This window comes from Seriola dumerili, unplaced genomic scaffold (assembly GCF_002260705.1).
Source record: "Seriola dumerili isolate Sdu_G_001 unplaced genomic scaffold, Sdu_1.0 BDQW01000081.1, whole genome shotgun sequence".
In the NCBI taxonomy this organism is placed as follows: domain Eukaryota; kingdom Metazoa; phylum Chordata; class Actinopteri; order Carangiformes; family Carangidae; genus Seriola; species Seriola dumerili.
In genome coordinates this window covers 2,820,638-2,837,963 of record NW_019174336.1, presented here as the reverse complement: position 1 = coordinate 2,837,963, position 17,326 = coordinate 2,820,638, and the positions used below count along the sequence as shown (strand labels likewise).

General features: G+C 41.3%; 1 protein-coding gene across 1 annotated transcript; it reads left to right on the top strand.

The window, feature by feature from the left end:
• Positions 1-978: 978 nt before the first annotated feature.
• taf1c (TATA-box binding protein associated factor, RNA polymerase I subunit C) lies at positions 979-17,172 on the top strand. Its single transcript, XM_022744483.1, has 15 exons — positions 979-1,415; positions 2,814-2,925; positions 3,220-3,269; positions 3,694-3,789; positions 4,746-4,813; positions 4,988-5,238; positions 6,032-6,163; positions 6,269-6,386; positions 6,485-6,556; positions 6,657-6,792; positions 7,277-7,405; positions 8,919-9,117; positions 9,275-9,412; positions 11,031-12,448; positions 15,461-17,172. Exons 1-15 carry the CDS (start codon positions 1,296-1,298, stop codon positions 15,737-15,739), a joined length of 3,318 nt encoding a protein of 1,105 aa, XP_022600204.1. The 5' UTR covers positions 979-1,295; the 3' UTR covers positions 15,740-17,172.
• The last annotated feature ends 154 nt before the right edge of the window (positions 17,173-17,326 follow it).

The window sequence follows — 17,326 nt, the reverse complement described above, 5'->3', positions numbered from 1 at the left end:
AGTGTTGATGCCTTTTTCGTTATTAAAAGGACAGCACAATCACTAGTACATAAATATGATTTGTAAATCAAATACTAAAACATGGTGGAATTTATTCCTATTTAATTTCTTCATTTCTGCATCTATTTATTTTAATGAATTATTTAACTGCTTACTTTTGTAACGCTAAATTTCATCGTTGACCTGGGAACCAGTAGAATTTTAAAAAAAAACCTGTCGATAAGTTTCTATCGATAGATTTTCGATAGGTCTTCTGACTGAAACCACACCCACTTACGTATGACGAAGCCTCAACAAAACGACCGTAGCCTATAGATGTTCTAATAATAGAGCCATGATAATACAAAAAATAATAAGAGAATACATCCATACACATTTGTGCTTTTGAAATACTTTTGTTCATTTTTTGTTTCATCATCCTTATTAATATGTTGCATTTATTTCCTTTTATTGTATTTATTTAGTATGTATTGCTCATATTTTACTACGTATCTTATTCCAAAAGTTATGATTGATTCCTTCATTTTTAGTGTTTAATCCTTTTAATTAGATTAAATGTACGATGTTTTTAATAATAAAGCATTTGAAAAAAAGAAAATCTAAAAATACAGCCACGCTGCAGCCCTGTCTCTATTCAAAATAAAAGCCCAAATCAACTACGTTTTTAAAGATTGGTTTTACGTTGTATTTTTTGTTTAGTTTTAGTTTGTTTGCTGAGGCCAGTCAAATTGAAGGCCACTCTATATTTTAATTTTTATTGCAACAATTGTTATTTTACATGTCATCTCATATCATCTTACATGTTGCCTCTTTATTAAATAATTTTTCCAAGAAAGTCGTTTCTCGGACATTTTCTTTTTCACTTTTCATTTAAATTTTGCAGTTTTCATTCTAAAACGAAAATCAGACCGGAAGTCTTTTTGTTGTTATTGCTGGGTGCTCACACTGGGAAACTTGATCGTCGCTGTCTTTCTGTGGTCTGCACGTGTGCAGCAGTACGGTTAGGATTTGGGACAATTTTGCCACGGATTTGTGCCTTTTAGAACTAATAGGTTCCCATCGACGCGTATAGCCTGAAGTCGGAGATGCTGAGATCGTGTCACGACGATTAAAAGAGTAGAGATGTGTTTATTTGTGCTAGCTAACAGCAAATGTCTGGGGTGCTAACGCTAGCTAAGCCGGGGAACAACATGTTCAGACTTGTTCCCAGACAAGCTGAAGGCGAGGGAACAACGGCACACACACCCTCAGTAAACCTGACAGTTATTTTAATTTGTTAGCAACAAACAAACAAAATGGATTACGAGTTCCCACAGCAACTTTTTCCTTCCTTTTACAACTGCGGACCGCCGGACTCTATCCTGAAGTACTATAACGGTGGAAACTGGGGCTGTTACGGCCGAGTCAGACCGCAGGTGGGTCTGTCGTCTGCTCAGTACTGACTTAAAAGATAGTGCATGAATATTTAAATTGACAGTACTTTGTTACTTTGTAACAGCTTGTTTCTTTAAAAACCCCAAATAAATTCGAAATACAATTGAGCTTTAAGAAAGAACATGCTGTTTTAATTTTCAATTGTACTAACATGTCCACGTTTCACTGTGTAAAAAAATAAATAAACAGGGGTCTCCAACCTTTTTTACTCTGAGAGCTACTTTGACAAAATGAAAAGGGCTGAAAGCTCCTCATGTCTTATATTACTGGTTCAAACATTCAAACTGATCTCCAAGCTAAACCATATCAATCAAAAACATATATATATATATTTTTTATTATTTATTTATTTATTCAAAAACATGTGGAACTCACATCAGACAAAAATCTGAGTCGTGATTCAGTCAGACCTGAACACACAGACATGAAAACACCACTGTAGATAAACCTCCATAAATCTGACTAGAAACCAGAGAAAGAAGAAGCTCCTCAGTCAGTGATCCAGTGATAGCCACAGCTTAACTCATTGTATCCATGGCAACATACTTCCTGTTTGTTGGAAAGGTTTAGTTTTTTATCTGTTGTGTTATCAATAGAGTTTCATATCACTGCATGTGGCCTACAGCAGATCTGATGTAAACAAACCTGAGAGTAACTGATTTGACTGACACATAATTATTTAGTGTTGAAGAGGGGTGTGTCTGTGTATTTGAGTTGCATTTGGAGCACATTAACTGAGTGAAGTTGTGTTGCTTTAAGTTTGTACTATGGTTTGTACAAACTATATTCTAAACTAAAGTTATAATTTTTTTTTTTTTTTTAAATACTCGTGAACCAAAATTTGATATTCCAAGTTAGAAGGATGATGGCATGCCAGGTGAAAACGGTAATATTAAATCAGTGATATGAGATATAAATGAGTCTACCATCAGTATCATTATCATTATTATTGTAGACATATTTTCTTATTTATTTATATTTTGAAGAAATGATTTTCCAGTTCAGTTGATGCTTTCTCAAATTAAAAGACATGTGCCAAGACAGTTCAGGTGTTAATTTGTCTGTTCAGTGGTGTGATGCATTTATAAACAAGAATCATTGAGTCGATGGTTAAGTGTGAAATCAACCATCACTGAATGTAACTGATCAGTTAGTTCATGAACACAAAGAATCACTGATTATTATTACTATTATATCAAGTTTAGATTGTGTTAATGTCAACATTATCTGCTTCAAGCTTTTTCACTGTGGGGATGTGTTGCTTTTCTTCTTCTTTTTTTTTTTGATGGTGATGTAAGCTAATTGGTTTTTACAGCAGTTTGAAGATGTTGTTTGTTCTGCATCTGTCAGACTTTCTTATTATTTGGTTGTGTTTTCAGGGCGGCTCTGGTCCTCTCTCCAGTTGGACATTTACATCTAGTCATCAGGTCAGAGGGGAGACTTGGCGTCAGACTCAGCCTGTACCGCTTCCCCTCCTGTCTCCTAAAAACTGTGAGTCCCTGACAGCAGGTATCACTCAGACGCACTCCCTGTCGACCTTCCAGTTCAGATCAGGAGTTGTGAAGCAGATTTGAGACTCCATACGTAGTATCTGAGATGTGTTGTACACAGTTGTATAATGGCTGATGTATTGGAGGAGCAATTTTTTTAACAGATATTCTCACAGTTTTTGTTATCTAAAAAATTCCAATGTGTCTTTTTTTTTGTTTGTTTTAAAATTTATTATGTTTCCATTATTTTATTATTTATTTTATATAAAAATGTATTTGTAAACATCTTTTACAGCTTGGCTCTGGCCTTCAGAGCCTCCAGATCCACAGGACTTCACCGAACATGTGAGTGGAACAGCTGAATAAATTAGAAATTAAGTTTTTAATCACATTTAAGATACATGTACAGTGTACCTTCTATAATGTCCTCTGCAGTCTTTTATGTCTGTGATTTGTATATTGTATTCATGTTGCATGCCAATCTCCTCACTGGGACAGTACAGTTTATCTGTCTCATAAATTTTACACATAGTCAAACCGATTAAAGAAGTTTGATCTTTCCATGAACAATGAGCAGGGTGACATTTCATGCACATGGTGATTTCTAAGCTAATGAAAGGAACAAATATTCGTCCAAACCAATGAAATCAGATTCATAATTAACTGAATCGGTGTGAACTCAGCTGCACACTGCAGCTTCAGATCTCTTCTCTGTGTTTTACTGTTATGTTTTTGTGTTTTGAGGTTTGTAAACACGTTTTTTATTTAGATGCATAACTTCTTCATGGATCACGGCCAGGACGCCTTTGGGTGCATGAGTGAAATTCTGGGTGAAAACTTCAACTTTAAACAAGGATCGAGAGAAGTGAGTGTCACAACAACAGACTTTCTATGACAAGACAGTTTATTCATTAATTTATTTGTTTGAATGCTTGTTAGACGAAATACACAATGTCCAGACATCAGCGTGGGCTCTGGTAGATTTATGATTTTATAGACTAGAATATAAAAGAGGAAAATGGTATTTATAGTGGCAATAAAAAGTAAGTGAACCCTTTGGAATTACTTACATTTATGTATAAATCTGACCTAAAATATGATCAGCTTTTCATCTAAGTTACAATAATAAACAGACACAGTCTAGTTTAACTAATGTCACATAAATCATTACTGTCCATATTGAAAACATGATTCAAACTTTCTCAGTGTAGCTGGAAACAGTGTGTGAAGCCCTCGACTAATGACATGAACAGAAGCTAGCTGGAGTCAGCAGTTATCAGACCTGGAGTCAGTCAGTGAAACCAGATTGGAGGTTTTGGGTTATAGAAAACACTTAGACATTTAGAGTTTAGATCTTCATCAGCCCACAGCTAAACAAACTGTCTATAAATGGAGATTCATTTCTGTGGCTACTCTCCCTAGAAGTGGTCGTCCAGCTGAGATGACTCCAGCAGCTCAACACATACGCTTAGTAGCATTATCCAGTGGAGATGCTGTGGACTGAGCTCACATGTCCTGATAGATCAGTAATGATTTAAAGCTTGATAAGTACAAAATTTGACATGGAATGTTGTTGCAGGACAAGTAGTAGTAGTAGTAGTTTGAATCATGAGTTAAAAAATGCAACTAAAATGTTTGTATCATTAGTGTTAGTCCAGATATTCCTGCTGTCGTTAACATCTTTCTTCTAACATCCAATTAACATCTTTCAGTTAGTTTAACTGAGATAAATAAAAGATAGAAACAGTGAAGAAAACACCCTGATCTGTTTGTTGTTTTTCAGGTCATCAGAATCTGTGCGTGTCTTTGTTTGTTTTGCAGAGATATCGGAGGAATTCAGTCTCCATGTGGAAAGTGAAAAACTTCCTTGATATGCTGAAGTCTAAAATGTGTATCAGACCTACTTGTGAGAAAGTGTGTGTGTGTGTGTGTGTGTGTGTGCGTGTGTGCGTGCGTGCGTGCGTGTGTGTGTGCAAAGATTTGAAATGAAAGAAATATCTCTTCTTGTCTGATTGATGTCTTGGTTCGTTTCTTTTTTTCTTCATGTTGCAACTTTTCCCCAGATGTCATCAGTCATATTTCTCCATATCGTTGGACATGTACAGCGTCCTTCTGTCAGACGTGGTGCACTCTGTCCCTCCTGAGCTGCTGGGTGCTCTGTTGTACGAGGAGCTGACAGACCAGAGAGACCGTCAGCTCTTCTCTGAAGCATCCACAGGTGGCGCTCTGGACTTTATCCCCTTCTCAGAGAGCAGCAGCGGCTCTCTGCACGGCTGCCTCCTCTACCCCGGGAACCAGGGAATGGACCGCCTCAGTATCCTGCAAATCAAATTTAACACTGGAGTTTTAGGACACGCAGCAGGTCATTTTTTAGTCCTCAAGATTCTTTCGTCCTACCAGTACAAAGTGGATTAATTTACTAGTTGATTGACAGCAAATTTATCAACTTTGGCTCAGTGCTTTTTTGTATAGATTGAAATATGTCCATAGTAGGGATGGATACTCGAGGACTCATTGACGCCATTATTCGAGTAGCGTTTCACTACTCGCACACCTGCGCACGTGTTGTTTTTGGCTACAATAGTTCAAGTCGGTTGGCGTTACGTGCACCATGGCAGCCGTGACCAGGAAAACTGATGTCTGGAATTACTATAACGTGCAGTGCAAGATATGTGGCGTTAAACTTGCATATCATGTTCTCCAACAGCCAAACAGTTGACGTGGTCAGGGAGGTCCGTGTCCGACTGGAAACAAAAGCGGAACCAATGTTAAGCAAGGATTAGGGTTACCTCCCGCATTTCTACTTTTACAGTATGAATATCTGTGTGTGTGTGTGTGTATATATATATATATATACGTGTGTGTGTGTAATCGAGTACTCAAGGCACAAAAGGTAATGAGAGTACCTGAATATTGAAATTACTGAAATTGCCCATCCCTAGTCCATAGCACCAAGTGTGAAGAGGATTATATAGTGCTCATATTGACATTCCGACAGAGACAGAAAAAACAGTGTTTTTCTGATGTTGAAAAATAATGGGTGAGCTGAGGATGAAGGGTGGGGCAGAGTCTTCCTGTTGGTTCTGGTTCTTAACGCAGTACTTCAGACTTCCACAGAGTGGAGCTGCAGCACCACAGAGGAAGTCCCTCTGTCCTGAACGCCAGCAGCAGCGACCCGTTCAGCTTCCAGCTGAAAGGCCCCATCAGACAGATCAGCTCTGCCTCCCTGTTCAACAACTGTAAGAATGAGGGAAAACTTCTAAACATTAAGAGCAGCTGAATGTGGATTCAGAGTTTGCTCCGTGCTGTGCAGACATTTCATCGTGTTTGTATGTTTGTTGCAGGTTGTGTTGCTGTGCGGTCAGATCACTTGTGCGGAGTTTGGAGGTTCAGTGAAACGAACGAACCTCGTCCGCTGCAGGTCATCAACACCAGAGAGGTTGCAACCTGCGTCAGTGTCAGGTTAGTGAGCATCAGGGAGGAGCTGGGTGAGTTCTGGAAAATACTCCCAACTGAGGTAAAGGTGTTAAAGTAACATGTTCTCTGCTGTGTGGTGTCAGTCCTCATATTTTAGGTGAAGTTCTGGTGGCAAGTGAGAGCGGAGCAGCGAACCTGTGGACTGTTGGCAAAGGGTGAGAGCGAGAGGAACGTCTTAAATTATTCTTCCTATAGAGACACAGGTTTTATGTGTTCAAAGTCAGCTGACATTAAAGTGATGCTCTGCTCTGTCAGGATGCAGAAGGTTCGGGAGGAGGACAGCAACCTGTACTTCAACGCCAAGTCATCATGGCGATGGTGCGAATTCTCCGCTCACCCGAGGGTGATGTTATACGCAGACAGGACTGGGGTGGAGCTCACAGACATCAGGGTGAGACAAGAGGTTGACAGTTGTGAGCTCTTTGTGACAGAGAACTGAAATATACACATTAAAAGCATGAAGGTGCAGCATCACCTGCTGTCAGAGCCATAAGGCAACATTGAATAATTTTAATCACATCTGTGCCAGAATTTGACTGGTCCAAAACCACACAGCTGTATACTGCACTCATTCACGGTCATGCTTGTCAAGTGCTGTATGACGACCCTGATCAGGGCCACAAGCCAAAATCCTTCGGTCTCATGAAGTTCATCCAGTTGTTCTCAACACTACCAGTGATGCAGGAGTTTTTTATCCTCCATTACTGACTTTTGTTGCGAAGTGGGAGCAACTCTCTGTCCGTGGAGGAATTACAGCAATAAATTGACAACCACACATCCTGTAAAATCCTCCTCCTTCTCATCCCTCCCCTTGTCTTCTTCCTACCACCACCCCGCACCCCCATCCCACCCCAACCCTTTCCCTGCCCCTCCAGGCAAGTCCTGTCTGTGGTCACACTCTGTTTAATATCAGCAAGACCTCAGAGTGTCGGCGAGGAGAGAGACTCATCCTGTCCAGATATCTGGGAGACGTCCACTCCTTCCACCATCTCATCACCACTCAGGTACATTAGTATTCCTACAATGGAATGCAGCAGCCATGGAGTCAGATGTTCATCATTTTTTCATTGTTTGGAGTTTGTTCACTCTGTTGGAGAACACTACAGCCCAGCTCCGTCCTTAGGGATTACAGTTGAGCAAGAGATCTGCACCATGCAAGTCTGTCTTCATTCTACATATTCAACAAACACAGGCTATCCCATACAGCAAAAGACCAGATGCTTCATTTAAGTACAGACAGTTTAATAATCCGTTTCAACACAGATGGAGCAGAAACGTTTGCACACTAATTCATCTCCTCCCACTGTTTGTTTCTGACATCAGTCTGATGTCTGCAGACAGTTATTAGCTAGCATTAGCTTTCCAACACGTAGAAACAGACTCCACACACAGTTCAGCTGCTTCCAGAGGCTTCACTTCTCATGCCAGAGATGATTCCACATCAGCAAACATGGAGAATGAGACGCCTGGAGATGCAGCAGCTGCACAAGTAGTGCAAGTAATGACATCACAGTTGACAGGACTGTTGTGACTCAAGACAGCTAATGTAGCCAGCTATCAGCATGTATATATTTTACACAGAAAAACGAATTTAAATTGATAAAATTGATTCCATACATCATCCAGCCCTACTTGGGACCTAAGAAAAGACAGGGATGCAAACTGACATGACACGATCAGCTGATCGTTTTCACCAGAAAAGACTCATCACTGTGTTGGTCTGACAAACTAACACACACACACACACACACACACACACAGTGTACTCTTAATCTGACCTGGAACACATTGCCTGTGTTGTGTGTGCATGATGGCTGCTGAGTTGCTGTGGAGAAACACACCTGTGTTGACACCAGCTGCAAGTCTGATGTGTTGCTGCTACTGCATCTCTATCTCTCTACATAGAGTTTACAGGTTACTGCAGTGTTGGATTTCTTTTCATTATAGATTTTATTATTATTATTATTATTTCTGATTTTGACTGAAAACGTCACTAAAATGCCACTGTCTCCACATGCAGCTGCTAAAATGGTTTTTAAAAAAATATATATTTTTTCATGTCTGTCATATTCAGTTTCAGTCTACACATTGGAACTATAGTGAAAGGTGTGAGTTTTATGTATTGTTGCCACTATGATGTCAATGTGACATCAACATCTCTTTTCTCAGACTATTTCTGTTGCGAGACGCACGTCTCACGCAGGCAGTGTGTCCACTCTAACCCATTAACATGTACGCTGAAATGAAAACCAAGAAGTTCGGCAGCGGCTATGCACACGCCACGCACCCAGTGTGTTCCTGCCCGTAGAGTTTGTTTTACCCCAGAATGGATCTTCAGTTTCATTTAGTTATTTTGATTGAAATGAAATAATCAATGATCACCAACACAGTCACAACACAGATGATCATCACTATCGCTAGGTAAAAGAGAGAAGCATGAGATGTTTTGAAAATCAGATTCGATTGAACTCATTTTACATAATTAATGCCCCCCCCCTCTCTCTCTGTGTCTGACAGTACTCTGCTTATATCATGGATGAGCGTTTCCCATGCGTGCCAATGCTTAAGTGGGATCACATGATGCAGTCCCCACCCATGTTTTGCCATGTTCTTCCTGGCTCTGCCTCTTCTGGCACAGTAGTAGATGGGGCCAGGACCACTAAGGTCCTGTTGGGCTCCCACAGTTCTCAGGAAATAACCCTGTTGCAGTACTCAGGTCAGTCCACTTGGGGTGTCATTTTGAGAGTAAGACGCATTCAATGTAAGACTGTCAAGTCTCAGTGTTTAAGTGTTTTACTAGTAATCCAAAGAACATTCACGTTCCATGCTAACTATCTATGTGATTCTCCCAATGTTTGTGACTGTGTGATCAGGAGGCAGAGCAGAGGCCAGTTTTAGTCGAGGTCCTGCTCAGGCTCTGCTCAGACCCAGAGATAGTCTGAAACACCTTCCTGTCCAGATTCCTCATCGCCTGGACATCGCAAGCAACAGACTGTCCTCACCTGCTGCAGGTATGGATAGACGAAGGGAAACAGTGTGTGTACATGTTTGTTCCCGTGTCTGAGTATTAGTTTTAGATCTTCAGAGTTTTGAAGCCAGTAATCTGATCTGATCCTCATTTAAGTCACAGGTTCAGATAAACGCAGTGTGCTTACACTAATACACAAGAATTGTGACATTTTATGGCACACATTAATCATTCACTGTTCTTGTGGAAAAAGTAATTGAACCCTTGGACTTAATAACTGGTCAAACCTTTGGCAGCAATAACCTCAAACAAGCTCTTCCAGAAGTTGAATCTTGCTCATTGAAGAGGTGCAGAAATACATATGTAATAAGGAAACATTGCAGTTTTAACAACAGTTAGCATTGGAGATATTCGTTGACCTACAACCACTGGAAGTAGCGACAGCACATAACATCTCAAAAGTAGTGAGCGCCTAGGTCTGACCTCTTTCCTAATTCTGCTGTCAACAAAACCCAGCTGACTGCAGCCTGGATTAGTGATTAGCTTGTTAGCTAACCAGATACAACATGTGAACCATCTTAAGTTGTTCGAAGGTTTTTTATATAATAGCTGGAAAAGTATTTCTGTTACTTGTAAAGTCACACCAATATAATGTGGCTAAGCTTTTTGGCTGGATGGCAACAGTGTGGCCAGCCCGAAAAATCATTTTCAAGTGGTGGAATAAAATTTCCACCACTGGTCAGCCGAATGCCACATGACTGAGTTGTCTTGTTACCGGCAGTCTGCTCGGGAACTGCAGGGAAGAGGAGGATCACTTCCAATACACTGAGTTTTCTCTCTATTACAGCGAGTAAACTACTTTCATTACATGTATCATTATTACTAAAGGAGACAGAGGAATAACTAAACATAAGACACACTGAGCAGGAGAGAGGGAGGGAGAGAGAGAGAAGTCATCGGTAAATTTTCAAGAAACCAGCAGATCTCAATAACATATAAAAAGAAACACCAATAAGACAATACTCTTATTGCAGCACAATAATAAAAGCCCTGTTAAGACATAAAGGGTTTCTATCCACTGAAACACTAGAGGGCTTTTAATTTGAAATGATTACAGGAAGTTTGTATTAACATGTAATGCAGTAACTTTAAAAAGACATAAAGGAGCAACTGAAAACAAGACTTTATACTAAAATACAGCTATGACCATCGCTACATATCAAACAGAGGGAGTTAGACATAAAGACCTGCCTCTAATAACCTACTTCTGTTACTTTCTGCAGGTGACTTGAATAAATAAAGGCCCTGGTCACTTTTTGAGGAAATACAGTAGTTATGTTCAGAAAACTGTGTGTCTCAGATGGAGGCTGTTCGCCATGTGAGAGACCAAATAAGAGATAGTCTGTGTCTTCTAACTCTCTCTCTGAGTGATAATTTTACAGTGAATACAGCTGAAATCACAGCTCAGTGTTTGTCTGTGACTTATGTGACTGGTGATTTTGTCAGACGACGTCACGGATTTAAAATCTGGATTTTAGCAGCAGCTTGTTGTTAACAGTGGTTTCACAGCAGTTTTCATCTAGGTCCTCAAATTCACACATGGACCAGAAGCAGTCCAGCCAAGTACTGGGTTGTGACCTAGTCTTGTTTTTTGTTTTCAGGTCTGACTTGTCTTCAGAAGAAAGGAGCCAAAGAAGCAGGTGGAGAGGATTGTATATGCATGCTACAGCTGACAGAGGCAGGAGATATTTTCTACCAGATCCTTGAGCTGGAGCAGCCGGACAGCGACACATCTCGATCTTCAGCGGCAGAGGACGAACCACTGCCTCAACATGCAACAAAAAACCTGCTACAACCAACGCTGACAGAAGCCACAACATCAGGGAGTAAAACAGCAGGACAACTTGCACCAGATTCTCCGCTGGATACAGAGGACGGGTGGAGCGATGAGGGTGTGATCGGGCCGACCCAGGGTCCAGCTGTGCCGAGGTTTGTGACTGAAACACCAGAGAGAGAACAACCAGCAGGGATCATGTACACTGATTCTGATGATTCAGAGTCAGAAAGGAAAGGTCGAAAGCTGAAGCAGTTGGGTCTGCAGGTTGTTGTCAATGATGATCCAGAACCGGATCACACAAATGGATTGAACGCAGGAGAGAAAGATGGAAAGGTGGGTGGAGATAAAGCTGATGATACTAAGGAACCCAGCGGTGTGGAGGAAACTCAGGTAAAGCTCAGCGAAGCTGCTCTCATCACCTGGAAGCATTGGCTCCAGAAACTGATGCAAAGAAATCGTGAAAAGAAGCCCCTCCCACGCTGTTCGCAGCACTTCACAATCAAAACTGAAGGCTTTCTCCAGATGCCTGATGATGAAACAAGAGATTCAACAGAAGAGGAGCGTGTGCAGAGCTTGAGGCAAGATCTGAGAGCGTGCATGTCCAAACGCTCACTGATGGTTCACAGCACCGTCTCCACCTCCCTCACCGCTCCAGATGTAGTGCCTGTGCCAAACCCAGTGGACACAGATGTCTGGAGAGATCAGCTCAGCCACCGCCTGACTCTCTCCTGGCAGGGGGAGGAAGTGTGGCGGGCGTGGTGGGAGGACCAGCTGGGGCTGAACAGGGAGGAGAAGTTGAAGGCTCTGAAGAGGAAGAGGAGGAGGGAGAAGGAGGCGAAGAGAGCTGCTGGCCGGCGCTTGGAGCTGTCCGGGAGCTTCACCTCATCTCTCAGCTACCAATCAGATCTGGACAGTTTCTCTGATTCAACGGGCTGGTCCTCTGCGGCAAGCCAGGGGTGGTCTGACACTGAAGGGACAGGGCCGTTGTCCCAGTTGGAGAGCTTTTTGGAACATGGGACGCCAAAAGCCACAACATCCTCCACTTTGCAAAATGACACCCCAGTATCCACACCAATCGCCACACCTCAAAGTGTTAAAAACAAACAAAGTGACCAGCAGACTCCCAGCAGCTCCGGCATGTTCTCTCTGTCCAGGACTGTAAAAGCAGACTCCACACCTGCCAGTCAGAGGAGGAACAAACGTCAAGCCGAAGACTCCCTCCGCTCTCTGTTCGGACCACAGGTAAGAGGAAGGTGATGTGTCCAGTAACTGGTCTACAACTAACACTTTATAAAGGCATATCTGTCCAATCACAGTTGTTGCTAGTAGCTGTTAATATTTGGCATAACAATAGAAGAAATATTGTCATATCTGTAAGTCGACTGACACAGCAGGCGGAACTGCTGAGCTCTTATTCTAATCAGTTCAGCTCTCCACATAGGCCACTTAAAGGCATGTCACTTTTGCTGTGTGTACTTAAAAGCAAACGAAAGTGTATTTTCCTCCAGTGATTGTGTATTCAGTTTTGAGCACAGGCAACTTATACTAAACTCTGTGCCTGAACATAGCCTGTATAGACACAAGGTGCTTTCCATCCGGCTAACATGACTCTTCACTTCCCTCACTCAATGTCTCTTCCACACATCTTAGCTCCTCCCAGCAGGGATGTGAGAGGGACATGTGAGCATCATTTTGATGAGACAGCGAGTACTCATGACGCACAACATCTCAACTGTCAAATAAATACCAGTAACAAAAGAAAAACACCTGGTAGTTCATTATAAACTGTGTTGGGACTAATCAGACTGTGTCAGGTAGTAGTTGATCCTTCATTTTGGTCCAGGACACATTCACATTCACACTGCTAAAAGAATGTGGACACATGTGGTCCAGACCAGCTCTGAATGTTGTCTGAGTGATCAGATCTCAAATACATCTTCAATGCGTCTTTGGTGCGTTCACACCTGAACTTAGAGCTGACTACTTGTGATCGGATCACTTGAGAGGATGTTGTTACCATGTCTGAACCGGGCCACAGATATACGTGGTATCAGGGTGTCAGAATGCGACTGATAGAAATAACACACATAGATATTACATTTCATAGAATAGAACAGATGTGAGAAAGCAAGAGAAACATCTTAAAATATTCTGAATAAAATCTACAAGGTGAACTTGTAACGAAAGACAATTCTTAGCTTTTGAGGAAAAAAGAGACAAACTTGCAACAGTGTGTCATGGTTCAGATTCTACACACATAATATTCTTTCCTTTATGAATAAATAGGACTAACTTTAGAGCCGCAGCTGGAACTGTCATCCCAGCTTCCACAGGTTTCCTACACAATTACAAATCAAGCAGTGTTCTCAATATCACAGTAAAGATCTTTCCACAGCCACAATCCAGCTGCTCTGTTTACACACAAAGAGGTGTCGCCGTCCACTAAGGCAAGGCAAGTTTATTTCTACAGCACCATTCAGACACAAGGCAGTTCAAAGTGCTTTACAGAGGCATGGAAATGCATTTGAACATTACACATTTGAATAAATAAAAATATTTAAATCTCATAAAATCTCGGCAGAGCTCAGGTGTTCAGGAAGCTTGTTCCACAGCTGAGGAGAAGAGAAACTAAAAGCTGCTTCACCTGGTTTGCTTCTGGGAATACTAAGTGAACCTGTCCCTGATGAACCTGGGAGGTCCGGATGCTTCGCATCGTACAAGTTGATCACAGATGTGTTTGATCCCAAGACCATTAAGTGCTTTATAGACAGTAGTAGGATTATAAACTATCCTTCGACACACAGGAAGTCAGACCAGTGATTTAAGGTTAAAAAAAATCTCAATGTGGGAAACACCAGTAAGTCCTTGCCTCGTCTCCTCTGAGATGAAAAATTAGAACATTCTCAATGACGGTGGGCGGACATGGGTTTCCAGGTCACAGCCAGAAGACAGAAGAGAGGATGGGAGATGTTACCACAGATTCTGTGGCCACTTAAAATGACATCAGCAGGACACATACATTACTAAATACTAATACTACTAGGGCAAATATGAACACTGTCAGGCTGATGGGATCAATTCATGGGAATTCAGTCTGATTATCAGGCTAAGTTCAGACTTCATTATGGCCAAGTCTGAGATATCCTAGTCTGTGATGATGATGATGTAGGCTGTAGGTATAAGCCTGCCATTGGGTGGCAATTCCAGGCAGCATTCTCCTCCCTTTCCGCCTCCCATGACTTTTAGCATTTTCAAAAGCCCCTTGGCTAAAACACCAACAATCTCTAATCACACAGTCAACATGTGTCTTTGCTGTTTTCTATGGTGTTTTCTTTGCAGTGAGTTAGCCATTTTAAAGGAGCTATTTTTAGGTTTTGCTGTTGCTACATTAATGTAAGTGTTAGCAAATGTTTACTTTACCAGTGAAGAAGAAACATTGTGAGTTCACCATCAAACACTCCTTTACTCACCGTCAGCTGTCTCCAGAGGTGGAAAACAACCTTTTGCTTCTATTTCTATCACTTCTTCTCTTCTACTGAAGTTAGCATGCTAAGCAGCTAGCCCCAGCCCAGTTAGCCTGTCTCATCACTTTCTGATACCCAGTCACAGTAGCCTCCAGTCTGTCCTGAAGACGCAGCTGCTCAGAGGACTAGTATGGCCACTTGCCTTGTAAACACAATGAGGCTAAAGCTCTTAGTAAGACTAGTAAGCAAACAGCTGTTCATGCTAATGTTAGCTGTGCTCCTTTAATGACAGTGCTCACCTCCCCACGTGCGATGTTCCCCTAAAACAACTTGCCCACTGAGACTTTTTTGCAGGGACACCATCGCTGCATCCTGGGCTCAGCGCTGGCCAAGACGAGTGTGATTGATTTAAAGAGATGCAAATTAATCATGGTCCCCCCACCCGTTTGCAAAATGATAATGGTGCAGCCAGACCAAGGTCTGTCTATGTGAGACTAGAGATCCTAAAGTACAGATGAACACTTTTGATTCAGGTAACAACAAGACCTTTCCTTTGGATTTCACCAGAGGAATTTTTTTTCCCCCACTTGTGGTGATGATGTTTGAACTGAGAAGTTGTTTTCCATCCGTCCAGTGTGTAGTGAATGTCACAGACTAACAAGGGCACCAGTTTCACTTGTACACTCTAATTGTAATTAGTTAATCGGCTTAAACATGTTGCAGTTCCACAGTCAGCTTCCTAAATAAATATCAGTCACCTTTATCTCAACAATTTCTGGTCTGTTTCCAGGACGAGCCCTCACAGCACAACATTCACTTCCTGGAAGAGGAGAGCAACGTACGAGCCCCACCTCCCTCCACATCGTCGTTGTCGTCCTTCTCTCAGCTCCGCAGTTCACAGTCTGTCCCTCAGAGGAGCGTCAGGACGGATCTGTCCCAGGACTCCTCCGTGTGGTCGGGTTTCTCCCAGTCTCTGCCCCTCTCCCAGATTTCACAGGGTCGACTGGGTTTGTCGCAGGGATCGCAGGCGTCTCAACCCAAGAAGAAGAAGTCACGAATGGGATTTTGATTTATTGTTCAGTCCATCCATCACTCAGGGGGAGTACAGCATTTGGATTATATCTGGGGACCAGGGGGTGGACCAGCCCAGCCTCAATTGGAAAAAAAAGTCTTGTTTTTTTGGCATCACTGTGGATCTATATTGGTATTTACCAGGATTATAATTACAAAAAATACACAGTGGATCTAATGAAGGAGGATAAAGTCACTGAACACTGGAAAAGGATCCATCACAGTCTTCAGAAGTCCTGAGTCTGAAGAAGATTTGGTAGGACTGAGTTGAATTTATTATCTTTGTTTAGTGGTGATGACTTTTGTTTGCTAGTGCGTGCGTGCGTGCGTGCGTGCGTGTCCGTCCAAGCAGCCACTGGCTGAGATGAAATTTTTCTTTTCAGAAAGCATTCGCACGGCAGCTTATTTCGCTGTTTTGCAAAGTTTCTTTTCTTACTGGTTCAATAAATTCATAACACTGTCCAGGGAAACATCAACAAACCAGAGTTCAGTACAGACTCCAATGGAGGATGCAGCTCCTCTGCAGGTGTTGGTGGAGACGGAGATAAAAGCTGGGAAGAACTGAGCCTTCAAATGCTGAGAGTAGTGACATTAAAAATGTCAAATATGAAACAATCAGAAATCAAAAAGCCACACAACAGCATTTAGTAGTTTCTCTTCAAATCATCAGCATGTCTGCAAACGACCTGCCGTGATTGGCCCGTGTACTGGTTGATTTCAGTAGCTGTGTGTGTTTCTGTTTAGTGACATATTTAAAGTCTGGGTATTGTTGGACCTTTGTCCTTGGCAGTACCACTTGTCAGATATTACTCTGTTGTTTTTTACTTTGTTTAATGAAAGTCCACCTCAGGCACTGTGGTCAATTATTTTCATGAAACCTTTTATACATTTGCTTTTCTAAACAAAACTGAAACAGTTTTCTCAATAAAACTATGGCTCCAAGACTCAGGTCCTCATTGAAAGACAACAGGAACTTCAATGACTTTTAGGAGGAAAACCAAATCAATACAAAAATACTATACTACTACTGTATACTAAATATAAATATAGAAGTCTCACAGTTTACCCCATGGTTCTGTATAATACAACAGGGTATTGGGGCCACTGCAGAAAAAAAACTGATGTAGAGAATAAGGTTGATAAATATTTTTGAGAAGTCATAAATGAGAATCAAGTCAGTTTTTACAAGAGAAATTTTCAGATTAGTCATAACTTTGAGAAAGGCTATAGTATTTCATTTTTCAAGGAACAAAGTTGGAAAATTTTTAGGGCAATTCATAATTTTGAAAGAATGAATTTGAAACATTGAGATATGTATCTTAATACACAGTTATCAGCTGGTGACAGCAGTCTGTCAGCTTTCACATGTCAAATGTATAGAAGTGGATGATCTGAAGTTATGTTTGACCAATAAACACTTTATTATCATTAGTGTGGGATACTGAAATTAAATTAAATCAATTCTAGAGTCCATAACAGGATGAGTGTTGACTTAAAGGCTTTATATTTAATTTCTTAAATGTTATGACTTAATTTTTTCTGAAATTTCTAACTTCACTCTGATGACAAGTTGTTTTTCTTGTAC